Here is a 27,024-nt window from a genome sequence, read left to right on the forward strand (position 1 = left end):
TTCCGTCAGACTTTGCGGGAAATACAAGCGCCATACACCCGTGATTTTAGAAGCTTCTAACTGTCCGGGTCATAATGGACACTGGACCATATACCTTACACCAAAACACTGATAATAGGTGTCAAATTGTACGTAACGCATAGCATGCACAAGTGATCTAAGTTTTGACGTGGAGTACAATTGGGAGAAACAGAAAGGGGTGAGGGAAAGCTATTTTTCTCTAAAACATACGAACGTTGAATGACATGATTTGTGACATTGTAAAGTACTATTTACTATTCTGCACATGCAGATAGATTTGATGATTAACCTTGATTTTGTATTGAAGTATGTGTTGGAGAATGCTACATACAACGATTTAACGGCAATTCTGACTGTAGTGTAGTGTTTGCCGCAAAGATGCAGGCTTAAGGACCCAGGGATCCTATGTATCCAACAACTTAAGTCATCAAAAAATGTTGTTTGGTAAAGCCAGAAGTTTGGCTCCTGCTCTGAATCTGTATGCCCTATATTTTAGCTACAAAAGTAATTCCCAGCAAACGAAACATATGACAACAGTTACTAACAGACTGATCATGGGTTAAATAGTTTAATTTAGAAATTCAAACTAGAAATTGAATGGTATATTCTGAAATACCACTTTTCGTTAGTGGGGATGAAAAAACTGTCGGCCATAAAGATCTGCAGAAAACAAAGGGTGTGTGTCCCAGTGTTTTTCAGTCGGGTTCAGGCATAAGACCCAAGTTAGTTTCGAACGCTGACTGTACGTTATATAATGTATGTACCTTGGTCTTCGACGAGCAAATATTTTAACCACAAATATGACCCACCTCGCCAACACACAAGAAAAAAAACAGTTCTCCTAGAATGCCACAAAAAGTGCAATGTAACGGGGATGACTCAACAACACAAGACCAAGGTCCGTCGAGGCTGTGCTTCTGGTTTATTTACTGTAGTTTCGTCTGTATAATACAAATCTGAAACTATGTATATGAATATATAATGCTCCATCAAAAATACATTGTACCTGACCTCCTTAACACTTGTTTAATATGCATTGGAACTACTTTCAATCCATGACCCAGTGGTGAATTTGAATCCATAATGGACATGTGTAAATATAAACCTTTTCACTGACAATTGTATTATTGTTTAAGGTGTTCTGAATTGATCCAAAGCAGATAAATAGGACATGCTAAAATAGTTTATTTTTCTAGAACACTTTACGAATTGTATATTTTGTACATGTACTTGTTACACAATATGGCCTTTGTTATTGTCACCATACCAAGTATGATGCAAGGCCCAAATCTCTAACTGCACGAACATAAATTCAGAGGTTTAAAGGTTTTCTGTCCAACACTTTGTCGTTGCTGTATGAGTTGAATTATTTCTATCAAACAGGTTACGTGGATAAAGTTGAAGGCATTGGCTTGACCTTCTAAATCGCACCGTGTGGGAAACAAAAACACCGCCGTCATTATCGAAAGTGTGTCCTGCTGATGTATAATCAGTTGATCTTGAATAGGGCAATCGTCAATTTTAGCTTACCTCACAGTCCTCAACTGCTTATCCACTGACGCTGAGACATTGCCTTCGTGTGCCTTTACATGCAGACACCCCCTCTTTACGTAAAAGTTTCTCATGTATTCTTTTCTTAGCCAATTTCGTTGAAATGTTAATCATAACAGTTAAAACAACAACGTACGATTGCATAAGTCTAGCTTTTTAATTGATTTTTTTCTTTCGCTCAAACAGTGATTCGAACACCTGTGGTTGTGTGAGTGTATATAACCTTTAACTGCTGTGTTCTGCAATGTATCACATGCAGCAAATCACAGAATGAATTAACAAAACTGTACTGACTTTTGAGACCACCCCCTCCAGCTATTCTTCAAGGGAGGTAATTCCCGTTAAGCGGAAGTCATGCAAGAAAACAAGACCGCGGGAACCAGCATGTTCAGAGTGTAACTGTCAGAAATATATCTCTTGGCTGATCTGTAATAACAATATTGTGTTGCATGTTACAACAAATTTGGGAGAAATAGGTAACTGAATCATGGACCCAAATGACATATAGAAATGACATGGTCAGATAACGTGTAACTGGGTCATTTTAAGAATTCGTGCGAATTTCTGTCCCACAGGTTGTACGTGACATTATCATTTAATTTCAAGAAAATGTTTTGATGTTATAGTTTTTCCTGAAGGGTTATGCATAATTTTTTAAGAAATAACATTCGAATTCATGAACAAATTGATATTTTTTAAATATCGACAGTTTACCATGTTGGGTATGTCACAATGATGCTGAAAATTGTAACTTTGACAATGGTTCTAACAATGATAAAATTATCGTATTCCTTAAAATTCTGATTCCTAAATATTGTTAATCTGCACATTTTTGTCTTTCTCCTCAACAAACATGCAACATTATCATTGCATGCTTTTATTGAAAAAAAGTGAAGAATATGTTTGTCACAAGGTTTGATTCCATCCTGTTACTTTTAACCATTAAGCACAATCAAATGAAAACTTCTCCTTGATTTGAAAGTGAAGTTGGTACCATATGCAGGGTACTTCCTGTTCTTGAGCGTGGTGGACACATACTGAAGCATACCTGTTTTTATGATTTAACTTTTTGGTTTACATTGTGCAGAGTGTGAGTAGTACTTTTTAAAGGGGCACTGATGCAGAGCAATTTCCGTGGACTGGTGGTTTCTTTTGTTATTGTTTTTCTCTCGTAAGTACCCAGATGATATCCAAAATTGTGACTGGTTCGTGATCTCTGCTGCGCCTCCCATATGCGCAATTGATAGTTTATGTGAAGACTGATCAACAAAGATGAAGTCATTTTACTTTGTTATTATGAAAACAAATCAAACACCTTGAAGTTTACGCATCTGCCAGTGATATGATAAAAACCTCAGGATTGAAAAGTAGCGAAGTGAGTGAAGGTCTGTATTGTCTTATAAACCTAATTAGTTCCTTGTCACATTTGTATGCATTCTGAAAGTTCATAAAAAAACCAACATGGTCTGATTATACTTACAGTGAATTTCAAACATGATTTTAATATCTAAACATTGTATAGATTGCCAACATGGATCATATTTCACACACACCCTGTGTAATATGGATTCCGCTGAATGCTACAAGAAATAAATTAAAATGTAAATATTAAATTTAAGCAACAATGTCAGGCTATTACCTCGTTCAGGAATGTATCCATCAATATCCACATAAAAGAACGATATTCCATTCATCTGCAGCTGGTAAATAATCCTGATCTATGTATTTTGTCTTTCAACAGTCTAATATGCGAAAAAGTAACACATCATTTGAGAAATTGTCACACTGGTGTACATGTATACATAATCTCACTGGTCACCCAGGACAGCACACCTGGCAATTAACTGTATGTCCGCCATTAATTAGCCAATAATGAGCCACAATCAATCAATCAAGGCAGTGGCGGTTAATTATTTGTAGGAAGGATGTTGTTTTTACACTCATACTTTATGACAGGGTGTATTCAGTATAGATTATGTAAATCTACACACATAAACACAGCCATTTTGACAAATCCGCTGTGGAAGTAGTTAATCAATCTGTGTACAATCGGTTAATTCTTTGATCGGTGTTTGTTTTTGTAACTCAGCTGATAAACCCTCTTGCATCACTTACATCTCATATTACATAGCATGCAATACATTTGCCACTACAGACCTTAATTTATAATGTTGAATATTTACTCCAGACAGGAGAAATGCCAAATGGGAACCTGTGTCGAGTAATTTTAGTGGTGTTGCCACAATTTGTACACATTATAAATTCATTAACTGACCATCAAGTGAATGATGACAGATAGCATGTGTAGGTTTATACCATCAAACGCGAGTTACAGAAAGGAAGATGTAATCTCTGTGTCACATGCTGTCTGAAAACACATATGGACCGAAACTGTTTTGAGGGTACCAACGAAACTTCATTGTTACATATGAAATGCACATAGGTATTTGCTGTGTACTTGGGTAAATGGGCATAATCATTTTTTTTTTTATGTAAGAAGATTTTCAGATTTCCAGACCAATGGCAAAGTCGTTGTTATTAGTTTACGAATTCAGATAAATCAACTGTGTGCTTTTTTATTATCATAGATAATAAACCAGGGTCACTGCTACTCAAATTTGTGTTTGCTGTGACAGTTGGGATTACCCTAAAAACTATCTAAATATAAAATTTTGCAATCCTTCGGACTTGAATGAAACAAATGGCTTGCTACGTATATGTAGACATCATATTTTCACATGACATGATTAAATATCAAGGTACAAAACACAGATACAAAACACAAGCATCAGAAAAAATACACTGCTGGGATATTTTGTTACAATCAGAAAATGTATACCATGGATATTTTTAAATAACGGCATGTGATGGGCATCCGGTCTCCTCACTTTTTAGGGTGAAGAAATTCTGCTAATGTGGACAGGAGCCCACTCCCTTTGTCCATCACGGTCGAGGGAGCAGGTGCTGACCACTTTGCTGTTTGGTTTCGTAATTAGACCGTTGGCGAGAAACATTATTCACTCCGCATCAGTGCCCCTTTAAGTTTTCTCTCCTGTTATCAGTCATTAAATGACTGCAGGTGCCAATATGAAATATGTAATGTTGCAGCTATGAAGGTGCTCTATGGTATCTCTCACTCAGCTCCTTTCCAAAGAAATTGGGGATCATTAATTGTTTCTAAAGCAATTATTGTGGATAATTTTCTCTCCTGTTAAATTCTTTCCTATTACCACATATTTGGTAACAGGAAAGAAAGTTTTGGTAACAGGAGTGAAAATTTGCCATATATGCTTTAACAAGAACTTATCAAAGCAGTATTCATAACAACACAGGTGATGTATATCTCACTACAATTTTTTACGTATTACACGTATTTGATGTATTTTTAACTTAAAGCATCTGTCAGTCTGTCAATTCTGCCCTCATCTTCCTGTGAAAATGGATAACAGGATAGAAACCGTTGGTAACAGGACAGAAACTTATTCAAATATTAAATTACCACATATCACATAAAAATATATGGCAACACAGATGAAAATGAATATTCTTGTACTCAGCTACTGCATTTTATCCAAGGTATTTTCAAACAAACATCTATTTGTATTTGTGCTCTCGTCTTTCTACAAAAATGGGTAACATGAAAGAAATTTTGCTGTTAGGACAGAAACGTATTGAGATATCATAAGATTGTTGCTTATCACACAAAAATATACGGTAACACAGTTGATAGTGCATATACCTTTACTCACTGTTGCATTTTATTTAAAGTTTATTTAAATACACATCTATGGACTTGATGGTGCAGAAAAGGATGTGCTTGATGGTGCAGAGAAGGACGAGTATGATGGTGGAAAGAAGTGTGAGGTTGTTGGTGCAGAGAAATGAGAAGTTGCTGGTGCAGAGAAGGATGGGCTTGTTGGTGGAGAGAAAGCCGGGGTTGGGGAGATCACAAAAGTGATCTATATGGTTTGGTCAAGAATCATGAGATAAACAAGGATGATCTACTTGACCAGTATGTGGTGGTCATATATGAAGGGATGACATATACAGGCATCAATGATGCATGCACCAAGGTGGGCGAAAAAGCAGTATTTATTCATGGCCAACAAGATTTAAAGATAGAGGTTTGTATTTGTTTGAAAACATCATTGCTGTAATTCCACCTCCTGTACCTACCAACGGCTATCATTATGCCATAGATACATTCCTCTTAGAGGAGATACTGGCCCACTGCTGTGAATGACTCCTCTTCAAATCATCCCATATCAGTTATTGTGATTCCTTTAAAATTGCATTTTTTTCAAAACAGTGAGCATGTTTGATCTTGCACTGATAAAAATCATATCCATTTTGTTACCAATGTTCCATACTGTTACCTTGTTTATTGTTTACCATTTTTCACAATGTTTTAAGTGCTTTTCATAGATTTTTTTCATTTTTTACATTTCACATAATGTGCAGTTTCTGACTGAACAAAAGAAAAGGATCATCAGTGAATTATAGTATCTTCAAAGAAATTCTAACCCATTACTATTACGGTATTTTCCATACTGCTACCAATGTACCATACTGTTACCTTGTTTATTGTTTAATATTTAAAAACAACAACATTTGAAGTGTTTTTCATAGCAAACATTTCTTCATTTGACGGAAGCCACATTTCATGTTAGGTGCAGTTCATTATCATGGAAAAATGTAAGGATCATCAGTGAGTTACAGTGTCTTCAAAGTAATTCCTTCTTGTTACTGCTCTGGTCTTTCCATTGTGTTACAAAGATCCCATACTGTTACTATCAGTACTGTGCTCCACAAAATCTTTTTAAATATTTGAGTGTTAGTATTGAAATTTATTTCTTCACCTGTTAGTACGTCACCTGTTCATGGTACTTGCAGTTAATTACCATGAACAAGATTGTGATTAACAATCTGTGAAGGTTTACATAAATACTTTTCTTTCCTGTTACCGTTTTAGTATATCCTGGTACCAACATTTCCATCCTGTTACCATGCAATAAATGATACGAAATAAATAATATTTCTTCACTAAATGGAGTTATTGCTTCATGATGACAATTGGTAATGTGTAAATTGTCCCTGCATTGTGTTCTTGGTTTATTCTTGTCAGTTTCTTTCAGACAGTTTGTCCATTTGCCTAACATGCAATTTTCGAATTTTCTACAACAAAGTAGATATTGTTAATTACAAACACAATGCAGAGACTTGGGTAAGATATTATCTTGGATTACTTCCCCTCAGGTTTATCTTCATACTGTACTGTTTTTGACATGGTAACAGGATGGAAAATATTCTTTGGACCTCAATGTTTAAATGCTCATTTTTGGCCAGAAAAAAGACACATTAAGGTTGCATTTTATCATATTGGTGTTTTTTGATTATCAGTTATATGAATAAGGTACTAAAATTTGCATTTCAGTAATGAATGTTTTGTCATTTGTGTACCTCTGAAATTCACATGAATTTTGAAAATGACCCAGTTACATGCTTCATTCTCCATGTGTCAAAAGGCGTGAATATCATCAGGTTTGCATGGGAAGTTATAGTGTCAAGATACTGCTCTAACCATACTATGTACACTACATAGCATGCTTATAACCATTGGTAAACTTTTCTGTGTACTGAGATTGGTTTAAGTGTTCTGTAAAACCACTGAACAAAAGGGTTGTCATTCAGAAAATAGTATCAAGCTGTAACTTTTAACTACCTGTGTTATAGCACTTGAGAACATCTGTCAGTGCTGAACTTAGGTCCATCTAAGACAAACCCAAAGCATGTATCTCAGTATCCTGTCCTAACGGAGGTATCAGTATCAGTGGAATACTAATGTACTATTGTGCAAATACATCATTGTTGAGTTCCTGAGGAATCAAGTGTTCTTCGTAACATCTATGTTGTTTCATTTACAGTTTCAACTAATTGAAATGAGTGATAAAGCTCCTGCGCCATCCATCCGGAAGCTGGATGAAGTTGTTGTCAACAGAATAGCAGCAGGAGAGGTGATACAGAGGCCAGCAAATGCATTGAAGGAGATGATAGAGAACTGGTATGTTAGAAGGAGATGACACAGAACTAACACATTAGAAGGAGATGATAGAGAACTAATGCATTAGAAGGAGATGATAGAGAACTAATGCAGTAGAAGGAGGTGATAGAGAACTAATGCAGTAGAAGGAGGTGATAGTAACTGGTATGTTAAAAGGAGATGATACAGAACTAATGCATTAGAAGGAGGTATAGAGAACTAATGCAGTAGAAGGAGGTGATAGAGAACTGGTATGTTAGAAGGAGATGATACAGAACTAAAACATTAGAAGGAGGTATAGAGAACTGGTATGTTAAAAGGAGATGATACAGAACTAATGCATTGAAGGAAGTGATAGAGAACTAATGCAGTAGAAGGAGGTGATAGAGAACTGTATGTTAGAAGGAGATGATAGAGAACTGGTATGTTAGAAGGAGATGATACAGAACTAACACATTAGAAGGAGGTGATAGAGAACTGGTATGTTAGAAGGAGATGAAGGGGTGTTTTGCTGCAAGGCTGGGAAGATGCTTCACAATGCCAGATGCTAGTGAAGTGATACACATAGCACAGATAATGATACAATGTTCCAGCCATATCACAGAGGGAGACACCAGAAGTGGACTTCACACATTGTGCCCATGTGGGTCTTCAGTGTGACGAGCAGATGCTTTAACTACTTGGTTACCCCTCTGCCCATATATATGATACAGGGAAGCCATGTTTGAGCTTTTACCACAAACACAGTGTAGTACTTTGGGTACAGGTTCTTCTTTGCCTTTCCAAAAGTTGGATAAACAAGCCATTGCAAACATTTGTTAAATGACCCATTATGTTACCTATGATAGACGTGTCAGTTTGCTGACACTAGTGTAGAAGGCACCCAACCATAATGAGTGACATCATAGGGTATTTAGTAGTATTTTTATGTATCCAAAGTGGTAGTTTTACTGTCCGAAGTCAATATTCAAGGGCCCCTGATATTTACAGTGCCGTTTCATTTTGTGAGTAAGTGTTTCCTGTGTTATCATTGTTGAGTTTATGTTGTGTGACCATTTTAGTTTTGACTCTTGAAGTGTGAAAATATACTTCTGTTAAGAAGCTGGTGTGTTAGTTGTAACTGATTCAATAGTGATGAGAAGAAGAGAATGTATCAGGATTGGAACCATGTTTTACAAAGCCCCATTCCTGCTGTTTGTAGTATTGATGCCAAGTCGACCAACATCCAAGTGACGGTGAAACAGGGAGGTCTGAAGCTGCTACAGATACAGGACAATGGAACGGGCATTAGGGTAGGTTGATATGACCAGGAGGTCCGAAGCTGCTACAGATATAGGACAGTGGAACGGGCATTAGGGTAGGTTGATATGACCAGGAGGTCCAAAGCAGCTGCAGATATACAGGACAATGTAACGGGCATTAGGGTAGGTTGATATGACCAGGAGGTCCGAAGCTGCTACAGATACAGGACAATGGAACGGGCATTAGGGTAGGTTGATATGACCAGGAGGTCCAAAGCTGCTACAGATACAGGACAATGTAACGGGCATTAGGGTAGGTTGATATGACCAGGAGGTCCAAAGCTGCTACAGATACAGGACAAAGGAACGGGCGTTAGGGTAGGTTGATATGACCAGGAGGTCCAAAGCTGCTACAGATACAGCAGAATGGAACAGGCATTAGGGTAGGTTGGTATGACCAGGAGGGTAGTGCTGTATATGCTCATCCCTTTGAAACATTCACTCTCACGTTGCCTTTCCTTCAGGGCCAAGTTCTCCATTGAAACATGCCAAATATCAAAGTGAAATGTGTTGATATTTCATGCTTTAAGGTTACAATCATTCATCGTTTTTCATGATCAAATCTGGTATTTTTCTTGATATATATTGTCATTATCTTAATGTATTTGATCTGTTAAGAAAGAAGATATGGAGATTGTTTGTGAACGCTTCACAACCAGCAAGTTACAGAAGTTTGAGGATCTTCAGTCTATATCAACATATGGTTTCCGTGGTGAAGCTCTGGCTAGCATCAGTCACGTGGCCCATGTCACCATAACAACCAGGACTGCAGAATCTAAATGTGCCTACAGGTATGTATACTATTTTATTTCAACCTGCTCAATATAGTCATTTCTTCAGTAGTCTTGTATGGTGCACAAAATGAGGAATTATGCGACTAATGAAGAATCCTAGGTTAAGTGACATTTTTCACACAGATAAATTTCTTTCCCCACATAGGTACAATGTATGAAGTCTATTTTTGGGGTCCTCTGCCATGATGTTGCTGGAATAATGCTAAAACTGCTAAAATCCATACTCACTGCAAATGATAAAGGTTACTTATGCACCAGGGCATTAATAATGAACAGTTGAACATGGTGCATCACTATCACCACACTTTTCCACATTGAAGACATTGAAGAAACAGGTCCTATACTTACATTTTTTCCCTTTACTGTGAAAACTAAGATGGTGATTGGAAAGAGTAAAGGGGAGATAATTGTACAGAGTTGTCTCCACTTTGACCGGGGAACAATCAAACATGGTTTTACAGGGCATTAGTATTGTGTAAAGAAATATGACGATTGAATATGTTGTGAGATGCTGTGTGAACAGCTAGTGCTGTTGTTGTAGGGGTTGTTTCCTGGATGGCAAGTTAAAGGAGGCTGTAAAACCCTGTGCAGGCAACCAGGGCACACAGATCACGGTGAGACTGTCTCTCTCTACACTGAGGACTATTTTAAAATTCTTTTAGAGATTTTTGTATAAATCTGAAGCCTTCATTTGGTCTGTAACTTACATTTTCCTTTTCAACAATTTTCAATATATTGTCTGTGTAGGTGGAGGACTTATTCTACAATGTTGCCACCAGACGTAAGGCTCTGCGAAGCCCAGCAGAGGAACATTCCAAAATTGTGGAGGTTGTGAGCAGGTGAGTTAAGATAGCCAGGAAGTTGTGAGCAGGTGCGTTAGGATAGCCTGGAGATCGTGAACATGTGCGTTAGGAGAGCCAGGTGGTTTTGAACAGGTACGTTAGGATATCATGGAGGTTTTGAGCAGGTGAGCTAGGATAGCCTGGAAGTTAGGAGTTACGATGCACAACTGTGTGAATTATGCGGTATCTTGATGATGCCAACTGTGTGATATGCGTGGTATCTTGACAATGCACAGCTGTGTGATATGCCTGGTATCTTGATGATGCCAACTGTGTGATACGCCTGGTAACTTGACGATGCCAGCTGTGTGATATGCCTGGTATCTTGACGATGCACAGCTATGTGACATACCTGGTATCTTGACGATGCCAAATGTGTGATATATCTGGTATTTTGATGATTCACGACTGTGATTTGTCTGGTTCTTGATGAGGCACAACTGTGTGATATTCCTATGTTTTTGATGGTGCAAAGCTGGGTGAAATGCCTGGTACGCTGATAAAGCACAGCTTTGTGATATGCCTGATATGTTGATGATGCACAACTATGTGATATGCCTGATATGTTGATGATGCACAACTGTGTGATATGCCTGATATGTTGATGATGCACAACTGTGTGATATGCCTGATATGTTGATGATGCACAACTGTGTGAAATGCCTGATATGTTGATGATGCACAACTGTGTGATATGCCTGATATGTTGATGATGCACAACTGTGTGATATGCCTGATATGTTGATGATGCACAACTGTGTGATATGCCTGATATGTTGATGATGCACAACTGTGTGATATGCCTGATATGTTGATGATGCACAACTGTGTGAAATGCCTGATATGTTGATGATGCACAACTGTGTGATATGCCTGGTATCTTGATGATGCACAACTGTGTGATATGCCTGATATGTTGATGATGCACAACTGTGTGATATGCCTGGTATATTGATGACTTCAGTGTATGATCATCTGCCAAATTCACAGCTCTCTCCCTCCATTGCAGGTATGCAATCCACAACAGCAAGATCGGCTTCACTCTGAAAAAGGCAAGTTGTTAGAGACATGGGATTCAGTTTATGTATTATTCAGATTTCAAATAATTTGACCCATTTCCAACACTTTAGATCTCCACCACACCGCATGATGTAGCAAAAGTGACTGACACATAGTTGTCACCGTTGATAATACATAACTGTCATTCATTCTTCCCTCAGTTACACAGATACCCTATATGGAAGGGTATTCTTCCCTCAGCTACACAGATACCCTATATGGAAGAGTATTCTTCCCTCAGTTACACAGGTACTCTATATGGAAGGGTATTCTTCCCTCAGTTACACAGATACCCTATATGGAAGGGCATTCTTTCCTCAGTTACACAGATACCCTATATGGAAGGGCATTCTTCCCTCAGTTACACAGATACCCTATATGGAAGGGTATTCTTCCCTCAGTTACACAGATACCCTATATGGAAGGGTATTCTTCCTTCAGTTACACAGATACCCTATATGGAAGGGCATTCTTTCCTCAGTTACACAGGTACCCTATATGGAAGGGCATTCTTCCCTCAGTTACACAGGTACCCTATATGGAAGGGTATTCTTCCCTCAGTTACACAGGTACCCTATATGGAAGGGCATTCTTTCCTCAGTTACACAGATACCCTATATGGAAGGGCATTCTTCCCTCAGTTACACAGATACCCTATATGGAAGGGCATGGTGAAGCTGGAAGACTGATACCCAAGATAACATTCATAGTTGGCTCAGTGTTTGGCAGCTGTTGGGCCAGCTATGAATGCTATCTGGGGCATTGTTTAATGCAAGGCACCAGCAGAAATTCACACAAGGCAGTTGGCTATAGCCATGGTTGAAGAATTTAATGATGGCTCCATTGAAGATATTAGAGTTATCCAGTTTCAACTTTTGATGGAAAACAGCATTGACTGTCATCTACTGTTTATTACGTTTTTAGTGCTTGAGGTGTTTCCAAAGTATTAACATAGTATGATTCATGACAGTAAAGAGTTTCCTCTTCGAAACACACCAAGTTATGTAAGACCACTCATTCATGACAACGTTGAACCCAAAGACTGTCTTTCCCTCACTAGTTAATCTTCAACAGAACAAATATTTTATGGCTGATTCATCTGCTCTTGGGTGCCTTTCATGTCATACATTCCATCATCCATGCATGGAAACAGACTAATTGAATGCATCACTAACCCAGTTACAAGGCTCTCGTGATACTGCTGTTCTCATTACTACAGGCCTAGATAAGTTAATGGTAATGAGTCAGTGGTGACTGTTCGTGACACTGCCTTGCTGTCCTGTACATTCAACAATTTGACATTACCAGTATATGGACAATTTGATGATACCGGGGTTAATGTTCCATCAATCAGTCAGCTTAAATACTTCATGCCCAATTCTCGTTAAATTTGATTCCCATAAGACACACCTCCACTTGAGGTTTGATCATGCTAGAGAGGAATGTTGATACAATACTTCTTGTCCAAACTGCAGTATATATCAGTAAAATGCTGCAGGGTGTTTGAAAGAAAGATTCGAGGGGTCTTTCAAGTGCTCACTTGTTATGACTTGCTCCTTTTATTCAGGGCTCGATGTTAGTGATGTCAGCCTAATCGCACCCGGAGCAACCTGAGATATAAACCTAGTTACACCCGGTGCAACCTGACATATAAACCTAGTTACAGCAGCCAAATTCCAGTCACAATGTAGTCCATTAAATGTCAGAAGTTTTGATGGACATAAACACATTCCGTGATGAAGTACAAATGAAACCATAGCAACACAGAGACACATCTGATCCATGTTGTCAAGAACTGTAATAACCGAGATGTGTCTATAAATAGCAATGTTTTGGTGCCATATGTAGTCAAAGTATAGAAGTAAAATGAGCTGAGATTCTTATGCTTATAATGTTAGATTTATTGTTGATCTTTTTCTCAAAACTTGACTTAAATTGAGTGCAAGTTAAGACATAACTAGACTACACTTTGTAATATTGGGTTGCACCAGTACAAGTACCAAAGCACTAAATCTCACCCTGCTATATCAAGAATGTAGAAATTAAGTGCAACACAAGGATGAGATAGTAACTAAAGGCAATAAAGAATGGATTCACTTCGGTGTACTTGACAGAAAAAAACAATGTGCAAATTGTGTCTTGTGGGATCTGTGAGATGTCTCGATGAAATCTTCCAAGTACAATAGCTTCTTATGTAGAACGCGAATGTTACTTCTTTGGGATGATGTTAATATTTGGTAAGATATGAAGAATGGGTAACTACAACTTGAATGAGGATGAAGTTTACTTCATGTTTGAATGTACAGCATATAAATTTATTAGAGATAAGTGTTGTCCATAATGTGGACAGGATAGCGTGCTGATAATAAATCTTCTTGTCATTAGCAGCACCATTAGCAGCAAACACTTGTTAATGGTTTGTTATATATTTAAGATGCTCTTGCTCTTAGAAATTCTGTTACATCTTCTGTAATAAGATAACTGTGTTTTTCTTCGTATATTTTGCCACTCTTTATATTGTGAGTGAGTGAATTTTGTTTTATGATGCACTCAGCAATGTTCCAGCTGTATGGTGATGGTCATTAAATAATCGAGTCTAAACAGCATTGATCTGTGCAATTGGGAACCTATGACGTGTCAACCGAGTCAGCGAGCCTGACCACCCGATCCTTTTAGTTGCCTCTTACGACAAGCATAGGTTGCTGAAGGCCTATTCTAACTCGGACCTTCACGGATCCGTTATATTATAAACTGTCTTCTTATTGTACATTTATGTCATGCCACACTATTCCACCATGTTTCAGTTAAACTGATACTCCATTGCATAACTTTTGACTGGATTCTGTGTTTCAGCATGGTGAAAGTATGGCGGATGTACGCACTCCTGTCAACTCTACACATGTTGATAATATCCGGACAATCTTTGGAGCCTCCGTTGCAAGGTATGATTGTAAATTTAACTAATTTCATATTTTCTGGTATTGCACAGATATTTAAATGATTTGGCCATTGTCTGGTGTGCAGTGTCTTGTCAAGACTATTACGTGAAGAGGCTAGATTTTATTGATCAGATTGAGCTCTCTTGAAACAAGATTATCACCATTTTGCTGATGGCCAGAGTGTAATGTAAGGATTTACCAAGTCAATTACATGGTCTGATTGACAGACGCTAGGCTGTTTTTGCTGTTGTAATATGAAGCGAAAGGAGCCCTCTTTCCAGGGAGATAAATTACCATTCACACAGTGTCCCTCATACTCCATTATGTCGTAATGTTACAACCTTAGTGAATGGGAGGTTTGACCTACAAACCATTGTGTAAGTGTGGCAGCTGGCGTATGATCCAGCTTTGATCCTAACTGATGCTCTCCTTGTAAATCTGCTGCCAGCCAGGTAGAATTGCCTCAACTTCAGTTCATTCAACAGGTTTCATGATCATTTTCATGAATATTAGGTTTGAAGGTTCCTCCTGTTATGAAATGGCTAACATCACTAAAGCGAGAGAACTATTTCCATTGTTTCTCCCTCAACAATTACAATTTGACAATAGTTGTACAATTAGGTGTGAAGATGTCCTTTTGTGCATGCCTGACAATATGGCCATGGCTGATACTGTCATGCTCACTGTCACTGTAGCGTTTCTGACCAATGAACGTTCAGGTTAGAACTGATGTAGAGTAGCTCATGCTTGTCTCAAAGGTCAACTAACGGGATTGGGTTGGCCATGGCTCACTGTCACTGTAGCATTTCTGACCAATGAACGTTCAGGTTAGAACTGATGTAGAGTAGCTCATGCTTGTCTCAAAGGTCAACTACCGGGATTGGGTTGGCCATGGCTGATACTGTCATGCTCACTGTCACTGTAGCATTTCTGACCAATGAACGTTCAGGTTAGAACTGATGTAGAGTAGCTCATGCTTGTCTCAAAGGTCAACTAACGGGATTGGGTTGGCCATGGCTGATACTGTCATGCTCACTGTCACTGTAGCGTTTCTGACCAATGAACGTTCACTTTAGAACTGATGTAGAGTAGCTCATGCTTGTCTCAAAGGTCAACTAACGGGATTGGGTGGTCAGACTTGGTTGACACGTCGTTGGTTCCCAGCTGCGCAGATTGATGCAGATTGATTGTGTCCTGTACAATGTAAATTTGCGTGTGGAAATGATATAATGTTGTCCACACTGAACCCAAGCCCTCCTTTACATGACTGAGAACAAGCTGTCTAGTACAAGGGATGGCAAGCTTCCACTGATCCGAAGATTACTGCTCTTTTTGTTTCAAACCGATCAATCCTGTGATATCAGTTTCTCCTACAATGTGTGAAGCCCTTTTTCTGGTGTCCCCTGTTGTGATATTGCTGGAATATGGCTAGAACTCACTCACTCACTGATTACTGATATGCGGCACAATGACTTCAGATGTAGGGAACCTTGTCCATAGTATACTGTTCAGCAGATGTAGGGGCTATTCAGTAAGAGGTATCACAATAATGGATTTTCTATCTTTGCTGAGATAACACTCATCGATTTGGCTATATCCAGTCTGCACCAGTGTAGGTTAAATACTGCTTGTGCAGGTGACTTTTCTTGTCAGGTAGTGACAAATACAGGTAATTCTTTCCTCCACAATTGAATGACAGCAGTCTTTTCCTGTCATGTTTTTAAGGTGAATCAATTATCGAAATAAAACATGTAAACAAGTCTTTTTTCATGCTGTGAAAGGCCAGACTCTGTTGTATGTAAATTATGATGGTTGACAAGCTGATTTTACTTACAATGTTCAAGCTGGAAAGAAAATTAACTCATTAAGGAAATTATCATTTGAAAAGCAACTAACAACAGATCATGTGCAGTTCTCGTAGTAGTGAAATTGATCATCACTGTTGACCACTGACTCGATCTGCAGTCACAGACAGTAATAAGATTATTGAAAACTTGGGGCAACCTCATTAAGTCATTGTGACTGTACTTAGTGCAGATAATTTTTTAAAATTGAAATTGTAGTCTGGATTAGTAGTTTTTCAGGGGCATTTCACTGAGAACTACAGTAGTCTGTCAACAGCAGATCGCCATAGGTCTTGAACCATTTGTGTACCAGAGGGAGTGAGATAGTACCTTACTGTCTGCCCAAGGATTTCCTAGAGATGTTTGATGAGTAACAAGTAATTAAAGACTGCTGGGTGTGGTGAGATGGTTGTTCACCTGTTGGAGGGACACAGTAACAACATAAACCCTGTGTGTTCATACATTGTCATCATCAAACATTGGGGTTGATGAAACTAACTGTGTGTACTACGACTGCCATGATCAATCTTTCATCCAGCCACATCATTTGCCTGTGAGTGTAACCATGACATTGGACTGGTTTTATTTGTTGTTGTGATGACTTGCCATGTACTGGGGAGTCCCCTGAGCTGTGAATGTGTATACCCTGTGTCTTGGTACACAGCAAGCACAGTGATGGTGACCTAATGTATCCTATTAACTCCATGCCTGTGTGCCTTAAGGAGTTTTGTGTCTTGGTACACAGCTGGCACAGTGATGGTGACCTAATGTATCCAGTTAACTCCATGCCTGTGTGCCTTAAGGAGTTTTGTGTCTTGGTACACAGCTGGCACAGTGATGGTGACCTAATGTATCCAGTTAACTCCATGCCTGTGTGCCTTAAGGAGTTTTGTGTCTTGGTACACAGCAAGCACAGTGATGGTGACCTAATGTATCCCGTGTGACTTGATGAAACCTGTGTTGCTTTTGCTGTCCAGCTGGTTACAGAAAAATGTCAGGTTAAACCTGTGAACGTATGATAACTGTCAACTAGATGTAGCAGAATATAGGGTGTTCTATACTCAATAATGACCAATGCCTGCTGGGGTTTGAGCTGTGACTGACGCCACAATTTATTGGTTTTGGTTTCAATTTCCACCCTGTAACATGATAAAGATAATCAATAAAACAATCATACCAGATGTGTACTAATAACACAATCCCAGTATACTAATACAAATTAACTGAACGGCATAAATTCCAGGTAGACATTAATTAACACATGCAGTTCACAAGAACATATCGATTAATTGCTGTCTCAAAGTATTACAATTGTAATCATGACGGAAAATACATATGTTTCCACACATATTAGCAGCAATAATAATATGAAATACAAACACATTAAAAAAGGATAAGATACATACCAAGTATGTGATACTTAGGTGATGGTGTGTAGTCTACCTTAAGGTATCTTCGGTAAGAGTTCTGCTCGTACCCCTCACCCCAGTCAAAAGCCAAAGCTACAAACTGACCTGCAAGGCTGATCCTAAAGATATATTTGATAAACTATAACAGATATAATAACAAACAATCAATTAACTTATTTCAGTGTTGGAATATTACACTGGGGAAGGTGGAAATATTCCATGAGTTTGGTATGGGTAGAACTCTGTCCATATCTTCACAGCATGCCCCATGTATAAATAACATAAAACCACTAAGTAACCAACTCTATAAAACAAACCTGTATAATATGTATATACCCTACAGCACAACATTATATGTACTGTGATATTCACAGAAATATATACTGTAAACAGTTATAAAATGATATGGCATCTCAAGTGGTGCACAAAAACGTTTACCAGCAACAGGTATAAAACATGGCTGTAAAAGATTTCAATTATTTACTTGTAAATTTGTAGTAATAATCTTGATGCAATAAACATGAAAATCATGCCATTAAACACATATTATTTTACTTACACTGTTCATATAACACATTCATACCTTCACATCACACATTATTATTATAACCTGAGCAAGAATGATATATATAATGTAACTATATTTAACAAATATTATGTCTTGCATTAAATGTTTATAAGGAAAGAGTTCCGCCTGTACCCCCCCTCTTTTTTCAGTAAGAAATGCAGTCTCGGGGATTTATTCCCCGATTTGAAAAAGGGGCGCTGGTATAAATTTTGGGGGGGTTAAAGCGTTTAATGGGGGTTTAGAAGTTTGGGGGTAATATTCAAAAAGTCGGGGGAGGGAGAGGCGATAAAAAATAAAACGCCTTATTGTCCATCTACTCTGTGTCCGTGTTTCTTCCTCTGTCTTTGCTCCGCCCGTCTCTTCTCGTCACCGGCAACTTCCTGTGAATTATCATACTACTTTCATACGTCTAATGTTAGTGGTGTAAGCATTCAAGTGAACTACATAACTAACTAAACTAACTTCACTAAGAATCTAACTAAGTCTGAAAGAAACGACGTCGCTTCTGGGAACCGAACCCGGGTCGTCTGGTTGAGAGTCCTCCGTCTTACCTCAGTGCTACTGAGATTGGTGACCGACAGAGCGGAACTTATTGTATTTAGACGCTAGTTTTCAGGCTTCTGCGTGGGTTGTACTGTATTAATTGATGAGATCATTTCAGAAGTCTCGGTGGCTCCGAGGAACAGTGGACACACACTATGAGATAAGGATGGCGAGTTCATGAGATCGAACCCCCTTCCCCGTGAATTTATTTTTTTCCATTACCGTGTTGACATATGGAGGTAATAGTGGCTTAACAACTAATTGTAGTAAAGGAATTGTGATGTCGTACGCTGTTGGTGAGTGCGAAATTTGTTGTGCTTTTCCCGTGCATCTGATGATTTTGTTACCGATTGCTTGTATGTAATGATGTCCCATGATTTAATGCTTTTTGAGTAAAATATACACGTTCTTGTCATTCCCATGCGAGACCCAAGCTGGGCGTGGTACACATTCCCGGTGTAAGAGAAATGTCGTCATACTCTAATTTAGATATTCCCCCTAACGTAGTACGAGATCGTGAGCCCTCTCCTTCACCAGATCCACTGTTGTATTTCTTTCCTCCGTTATCGGATGGTGACATCGACCCAGGTCAGAGAGCGATTGACGACTTGAACGAGGACTCACCGGGTTCATCAAGCGTCAGTGACCCATCAACTGAGCGACGAACGAGTGACAGTCAGCCCGGTAATAGTTCAGTGTCCAGCACAGGTGTATCTTTTTCACTTACTCAAAATATTAACGCCTGCAGTAATAGTAAGAACACTGCTCCCGTATCTTCTGCAAATCCGAGTATGCCGTCTCCTTCAAACACGCCCTAAATGCATTATCAAAAGTCCCGTTCACTGAACCATCTGAAACGAGCCGTCTCCGTAAGTGCAGTTTAACTCCTGCAGATCCCTTCCAGTCTGTCTCACCTCCACGCCCTCACATACCTTCACCTGTCACTGCAGTGTCTCACCCCACACCCCCACGTGTCACCCCTTCGAAACCTCTCCCCAGCACCTCATCCAGCACCTTGGGTTGTTACACGTTCTGGACAATGCTACACACACCCCTCCCACAAATCTTTTCTGTCTACTTTCACATTTAGGTAGCACCGAGAGCACTGTTTCTTTTTGCCAGCGGTACAGGGTGTTACCAGCCCAAGCAACTTGTCCTAACTGTCAGCAAGTACTAACTCGCACTTACACAGTTAATCGTAGGGGTAAGGTTCCCGACTGTCGTTTCTAATGTAACGGCAAAGTATGTTAAAAAAGTAACAAAAATCAAGTTCCAGCACGGAGGTGTACGTGGTTCTCTGGCGTATTCTCGAATTTGTCACTGAGAAAAACCGTTTGCTCACCTACTGCTTTGCTCATAAAATGTCACACGCAGACACGGACTGTCTGACCTGGGTTATACCCATAGTACAGTCAACCATTTAGAGAACTTTTAAGGTAAGTGCATGCAGTATGGTATATGCGCGCGAAATGATTTGCAATTAATCCGCCATTTCCAGTAAAGATGATTAGTATTTAGTGCTAAATCCCACTAACGGTGTCTTATGATACAAACCTGATTGAAAACCGGTGGTGGTGCATCAAAAGGGAACTACCGACAACACACACTCGGCGACCTTACTTTGCTCTACATGTAGCCGAGTATATGTATCGCTGTAGTGCCGAGAAACATTGCAGAGGACATTGGCTCCGTTTACTCGGGAGGCCAGTAGAGATACATTGTACTTTACTTGAGTATTGATAAGTTGTATGGAAAATAGCTTACATATGGCGATGTTGTTACGCTGATCTCAACAGATGTGGACACCCGTTCGATTCCCGAGGCTGAATACGGGAACGGCAGTTATTGCAAGTCATGTATTGTTTTTCATGCTTTACACACATTATTGATGGTATAAATAGTGATTAATTTGAGTGACAGTTCATAAGTTAATGTTTTGGGAGGGGGGTACGGGCGGAACTCTTACTGTTAATAATAAAGTTTAGTAACCTTAAACAGAGAGGTTGTAGTGAAAGAGAAATCAGTCGTCTGTGAAAGTGTCACTACTCTGTCATATATGAAGGTGCTTCTTATGCTGCTGTATGTGGTAGACTAACTAAGATGTGCTGGTGTTAGTACAGAAGAAAACATTCAACCTTAAACTGACCAATCAGATATCAAAGAATAGCTTGCCCTCTGAGTTGAGAACAAAAGAACACCCTGTTCTCCCACAATGACACAAAAGAGCCAAGATCCAGTTTGGGGTAATCAAGCTGGATACATATACCATACATACTCTACTAGAAAACCTACTCTGATAAAAAACAATACCACTACCAAACTATTTTAGAATGGTACTGTATTTACACAAATAAATGAAATGTGAAAATATTACCTTACCACATTCATAGTGTCACAAAATCGATAAACTAAGTCCTGCTTTTCTATCCAATGACAACAAATGTAAGCACGAAATTGAGGGGAAATTGGGACGTCTTTCATTCAAGGATTTGTTGAGAATAATTTAAAAAATGAGTGAAAATATGTTTTGAAAGGAACACTTAAAAATCCATTCAATCAGTGTGATGTGTTAGCCAGTCAGAACGCGGGAGTTAGTGAAGTCAAGCGCTGACGATCTAATTTTGTATACTTCTGGCACAGCAACTCGGTCTTTGGTAATTAAAAAAAGTAACAAATGCATTTCCATGGAAAGCTTGTGTATATGCCTCCAACACACATTGGAAATATGGACAAAAGCTTTTGATACTTGTGAGACTTACAAAATATTAATTGATGACTGCATTATTGTCTGGTTTTCGATCATGCTGCTGCATATCTGTGATGCACCTATATATGTTATATATTAGGGAGCTTGGATAGTAAACTGGGGCTATCGATTTTGTGACCTGCAGTGGGGGCCTATGTTATGTTGATATGTTGGGAAGCTGTGCAACAGCAAACAGATCCAGTCTAGGGTTTCCTCGAGGTTTCTCTTGGTCCTGATCAGGAGGGAAGGAGGATCAGCTTACAGTTTTAAAATTAATTCTGTTTTCATATTCTCTGTATCCTCCAAGGACTTATTGATTGCACTGTTTGATCTTGCTGCAGATGCAATAATGATTGGTTCCAGTTGAGAATGTGTAGGAAAATCCAGTTATGATGGTAATTGACTGTAAGTAACACTGACGAACTGATTTGCCTCTCTGTCACGAGTTAACTGGCATTGCTGATTCAACTTCTTGTCACCAGGCAAGCGTTGTTACATCACCTTCGATTTAATATTTAGATAATCGGTTGCACTATGAGAACTTCAGAAGATGTGAAACTCTCTTGATTAGTCAAACCAACCATTTACAAATACTATAGGGAAACATCTTCATGCTCAGTGCCTTATGATATGCAGTCTAGTCTGAACCCATACCAAGGCTATATGCTTAATGTCACTTTATGACTTTGAATGGCATGTGGAGAAGGTTCTGAAATTTTGAAATTCTTACTTCTACATCAGGAATGTATTCAGAGCTTTCGACAAACAACATTGCAAGAGTTCAGCTTTCATTATTTACATACCAGTTTTACATTGCTTGTAAATAAAACCTTTTATCATACAATGGGTAGTATTCTCTGCAGGATAAAGCCAATGGTTATTTTTAGTATCCGAATACTGATGCAGATTAGAGAGGTCATATGCAAATTTTAGGGACTACTTTCACACTGTAAACAAGCATGGTGTCACCCCCTACTATCGGCGATCATGTCCAGATTGATGACCATGGTTATGGTACTGTGAGTGCCTTAATGAGAGAAAATTTATTTGTTTTTTGTGATTTTTCAAACTAAGTTAATATTTGTTGACAACAATATGCTCTTTAACATAAAAGCTGACTGGGAACTACATGATGTAACGCAGTCAAATGGGTGATCAATAGAAAACTGCATCACCGAGCTTGTGACGTCAGGTATTACTACACACGTTTGTGACGTCATAGATATGCGGGCACATATCATGAAGTTTAGTTTCATGATCTGTGGCACATGAAATCACATTTGTTTAGATTTTAAAGTTAGAGTGACATTATATGATAAATAGGTTATCCCACACGTGTGTTTTTGGATGTTTAATATCCTGCATTGGGAATTAAGACTGTGTATTTAGCAGCCAAGGCTTATTAACCATATATATTAACCATCCCAAGCACACTTGCGTGATAACCTATATGTACCTTTAAAGTGGACCTAAAATTTCATCATAAAACAGGCACACATATGTTAATTTGCACAGACACCCCTTTAAATGGATTAATTTGCTTGATAACTTTGAGAGATTACAAGTATTGACAGAGGTTCACATTGCTAAGATGCAGCTGTTATTCATTACTGTACTTTGTCTTGTCATCTTAGAGCTGCACATTGCCGTATACTGTAACAGCCTGCACGGCAACTTGCCACAACACTGTATGAAAAGTAATGGGTGAGGAGGATAATTAATTAACACTGGCCTTCTTTTTCAACAAATACAATCAAACAGGCAACCCATCAACTATTTCAATACCATCCTCCTTGCATGTGTGATGATCAAACAATTGTTTCACTAATGAACAATAAACAGCCTATCAGTCTCCCAAAGGAAACATGGAAGTGGGCGAAAAGTAAAAACTTACCTCAGTTTGTAATTGGATAGCAACCAGACAACATCGCAAATGCTTCAACAAACAACATGTTTTCATGCTACCTAGCTCAAGTGTTTGTGATGACTGCATTGCCATGGTGGTCTGAGTTCTTGAGATTTGACTAAAGTACGATTAGCCAGGATATCTGTCCAGTGCTGTTGCTACAGCTATTCGTTGATGGTCTAACTGTAAGTTGAGGACTATTCTTTGATAGTCTGACTGGGAGTCCACAGCTATACCTTGATGGTCTAATTGGGAGGCCACAGCTATAACTTGATGGTCTAACTGGGAGTCCAGGGCTACACCTTGATGGTCTAACTGGGAGTCCAAGGCTATACCTTGATCTGAGAGTCCAGGGTTACACCTGGATGGTCTAACTGGGAGTCCAGGGTTACACCTGGATGATCTAACTGGGAGTCCAGGGCTATACCTTGATGGTCTAACTGGAAGTCCAGGGCTACACCTTGATGATCTAACTGGGAGTCCAGGGCTATAGATTGATGGTCCAAGTTTTAACTGTCCAGCCATCAAAGAAACTGGGTTTTGCACATGCAAGGGAGCTTTTTAGAATACTAGTAGCAGGGGAAAGCAATTGAATTCTCATAGTTGATTGAATTATGTTATCACCTTGCAAATATACATATGTATATATGTGTTTAAATAGGTATGTACAGTTGTACATTTCAATATGCAACAGTTATGTGTACATATTATTGGATGGAGGTGTAAAGGTGAAATTTCCCACTATGACATAAACTTGGATGGACAGCTAATTGCCAATTAGGAGCTATGTGATTATTACCCAAATGTACTGCATAGTTAGTGCGGGAATCAAACTTGCTATACATCTTCAATATTAACCCATTCCTTGTCCATACTGATGAAAAGTGTTAATAGACTGACTCACTTTCAGTTCAAAATAATTTTACATGAAATAGAGCACACTTGTACTAGTTCAGCACACAATTTTGAAAATCCATTCCAAGTTAGTACCACCCATTAGCTTTTCCTGGAATTTAGCAAAGGGCCGACTGCTTTCCCAGAATCAGTTTGAGAGGTATGTTCAGTAACAGTATCGCGAGTGCTGAGTACTTAACATGCATGTTGTGCCATCTTAACACTCATTGTGCGAACCCAGAATCTCATGTCTTGGGGATGAGTCATAAAATGCCATAAAATAGAAGCAATATACAAGACCATGTTTCCTCCTTTCGTGACTGGTACTTCATTTCCAGATATGGTTAGACATAACAAGGACCTTTGAGATAAAATGTCATACACTGGAGATGAGAGCACTGTAGTTGTTATGTGAGTACTGATCTTGAATACCATGTTTTAGATGGAGGAACATTAAAATCATCTTCACCCCTAAATAGTCTCAAGTTTATTAATTTACTCATGTACCTCTGACATTGCCTGTTTGAAGACTTTTCTTGTTTTGGGATCAGTGAATGTCATTCTGTGTACTAAAACCAGGGATTCCTCTTCCCTTTTCAGGCACATTGCAGACAATTCAACAATTATTGCTTCTGTTCATACATGTTTTATTAAACAAAATGTATACTTTCAATTATTTTCTAGTCAGTGATTACGGGAGAGTTTCCTCCCACACATGAGGGCATCAAGGATGTATAGCAATTGGTGCTTCACACTGGGTATTTCCTGTCCAATGTAATTACTCGGTCTGAGAGTCAGTTATGGAAGGAGTATGATTGTGCACAATTATTCGGTACTGTGTGATTTACATGTGGCAGTGCAGCAAGAGAGGAATGGCCTGTTATATTAAGTAACATTATCAAAGGATTGACTGATAATATGTGATTGATTAATTAATCATTACTGTTACCTTGCACAGTGTATTCTTGAAAAGTCATTTTATATGTAGGCTTACTAAAACACACAGGAACATACTCACATCTAGGTACCTGTGTGGAAGCATACATTCTTTAAAGAATTAGCCAAAAATATATTGATTTAGTGTTCACTGTATCCCAACTAAACTGATTTTTCATTTTTTGAAACCATGGGTATGAGGAAGCTAGATGCTGCTGTTTCGCATGGGTAGCATGACACACTGGTCAAACAGTTGAAGCAAACTATCAGTTGAGAGGCAAGTTATGATGCATATAGATAGTGAGAAACATTAGGATGTTACAATGACAAGTGACATCAAACAAGTTTCTCAATACATCGTATGAATGATTTGGTTGCCCCCATTGTTCAGAGTGAATAGTTCTATGCTTGCTGAACATTTTCATGTTGACAGTATAAATATTTTTAAACTTATCCTGTCTCATATGTTAGATGCATAACATGAGATAGGACAAGGATGTAAGTATACGATTTATGGTTAAAATTTCCAAATTTGAAAGTTGATTCTGTTTCCTTGACTACTAACCTGAATGTTTCATCCACAAATCCAACAATCATAAGAAAAAATATCAGTTGGTATGGTGAATATGATATTGGAAGGAAGGTCCTGTATGTTTAATGAGACATTGTGATTGATAGGTTACAGTAATCATTGTTCTTCCAATAAATGGTGTGCACTGAGAATGTTACCTTGGTTGGAGTTGCTACAGGTTCCATTAAACACCAGCATGTGACAGAAAACACCCTGAGTCAATGGTAATTCCAGTGTTTACCATTTTGAATTAATGAGCTTAATAACAGGATTGGGTGAGCGAGTATGCCACACACTGAGCAATATTCCAGCTACATGGTGGTGGCCTTTAAGTAATCAAGTATGGACCAGACAATCCAGTGGTCAACAGTATGAGTATCAATCTATGCAACTGGGATACAATGATGTGTAATCCAAGTTAGCGAGCCTGATTACCTGATCTCGCTAGTCACCTCTCACCACAAGCATGGGTTACTGAAAGTCATTCTAACCTGGATCTTCATGGGTCCTTAATAACAGGAAGGTGTAAAAACAAATAATTTTAACATTCACAAATTGGCTTTAATATTCAGATGATGTAGTATTGATAGATAGGCATATTTGCATAATTTTCCAGTAGCAATAAAAATGTTCTGTTGTTTCATTGAATGCCATATTTGATGACAGGATTTGTCAAGGGTTCCAAACTCAATGTGGCAGTCATTTTGGGAAGAAAAGTGTTATTTTACTGAAATTGTTTGTCTACAAAAGTGTACAATACTATAACATTATGCAGCATGAATTGGAAAATTTCTAATTCCATGTTAGGAATATTTGTAGACAGCTGTGGGGGCTAAATAGAGGCTTATGAGCAGACATGCCTCTCATAGTATCAAATTCTCAAAACTGTAATTTGCTGTAACCAAGGGGGCAATTTATCATGTACTTCTATTAATTCTGAATCTGAAACCTTAGAGCAGCAGCAAGTGCATTTACGCCTGCCCAGGCCAAATATAGAAGAGGGACAAATGTAGCAGCAGTAACATGTCTGATGATTGTTGTTCTGCAGATTAGGTTGATG

The 27,024-nt window shown here is 38.6% G+C and overlaps 1 protein-coding gene across 2 annotated transcripts in view; it reads left to right on the plus strand.

Annotated features, from left to right (window-relative positions):
- The first annotated feature begins 1,896 nt into the window (after positions 1-1,896).
- Positions 1,897-27,024, plus strand: part of LOC137256606 (DNA mismatch repair protein Mlh1-like) — a 222,554-nt gene continuing 197,426 nt past the window's right edge. Inside the window, exons 1-8 of one of the 2 annotated variants that reach the window (XM_067794487.1) lie at positions 1,897-1,967; positions 7,497-7,633; positions 8,814-8,904; positions 9,532-9,704; positions 10,249-10,321; positions 10,455-10,546; positions 11,559-11,601; positions 14,462-14,550. In XM_067794487.1, the coding sequence (XP_067650588.1) occupies positions 7,512-7,633; positions 8,814-8,904; positions 9,532-9,704; positions 10,249-10,321; positions 10,455-10,546; positions 11,559-11,601; positions 14,462-14,550 (683 nt within the window). In that variant the 5' untranslated portion in view covers positions 1,897-1,967; positions 7,497-7,511. Of the gene's footprint in view, positions 2,049-7,496; positions 7,634-8,813; positions 8,905-9,531; positions 9,705-10,248; positions 10,322-10,454; positions 10,547-11,558; positions 11,602-14,461; positions 14,551-27,024 lie in introns of both variants that reach the window. The other variant, XM_067794486.1, reaches the window with a different exon arrangement.

This window comes from Haliotis asinina, chromosome 11 (genome assembly GCF_037392515.1).
Source record: "Haliotis asinina isolate JCU_RB_2024 chromosome 11, JCU_Hal_asi_v2, whole genome shotgun sequence".
NCBI classification, from domain to species: Eukaryota; Metazoa; Mollusca; class Gastropoda; order Lepetellida; family Haliotidae; genus Haliotis; species Haliotis asinina.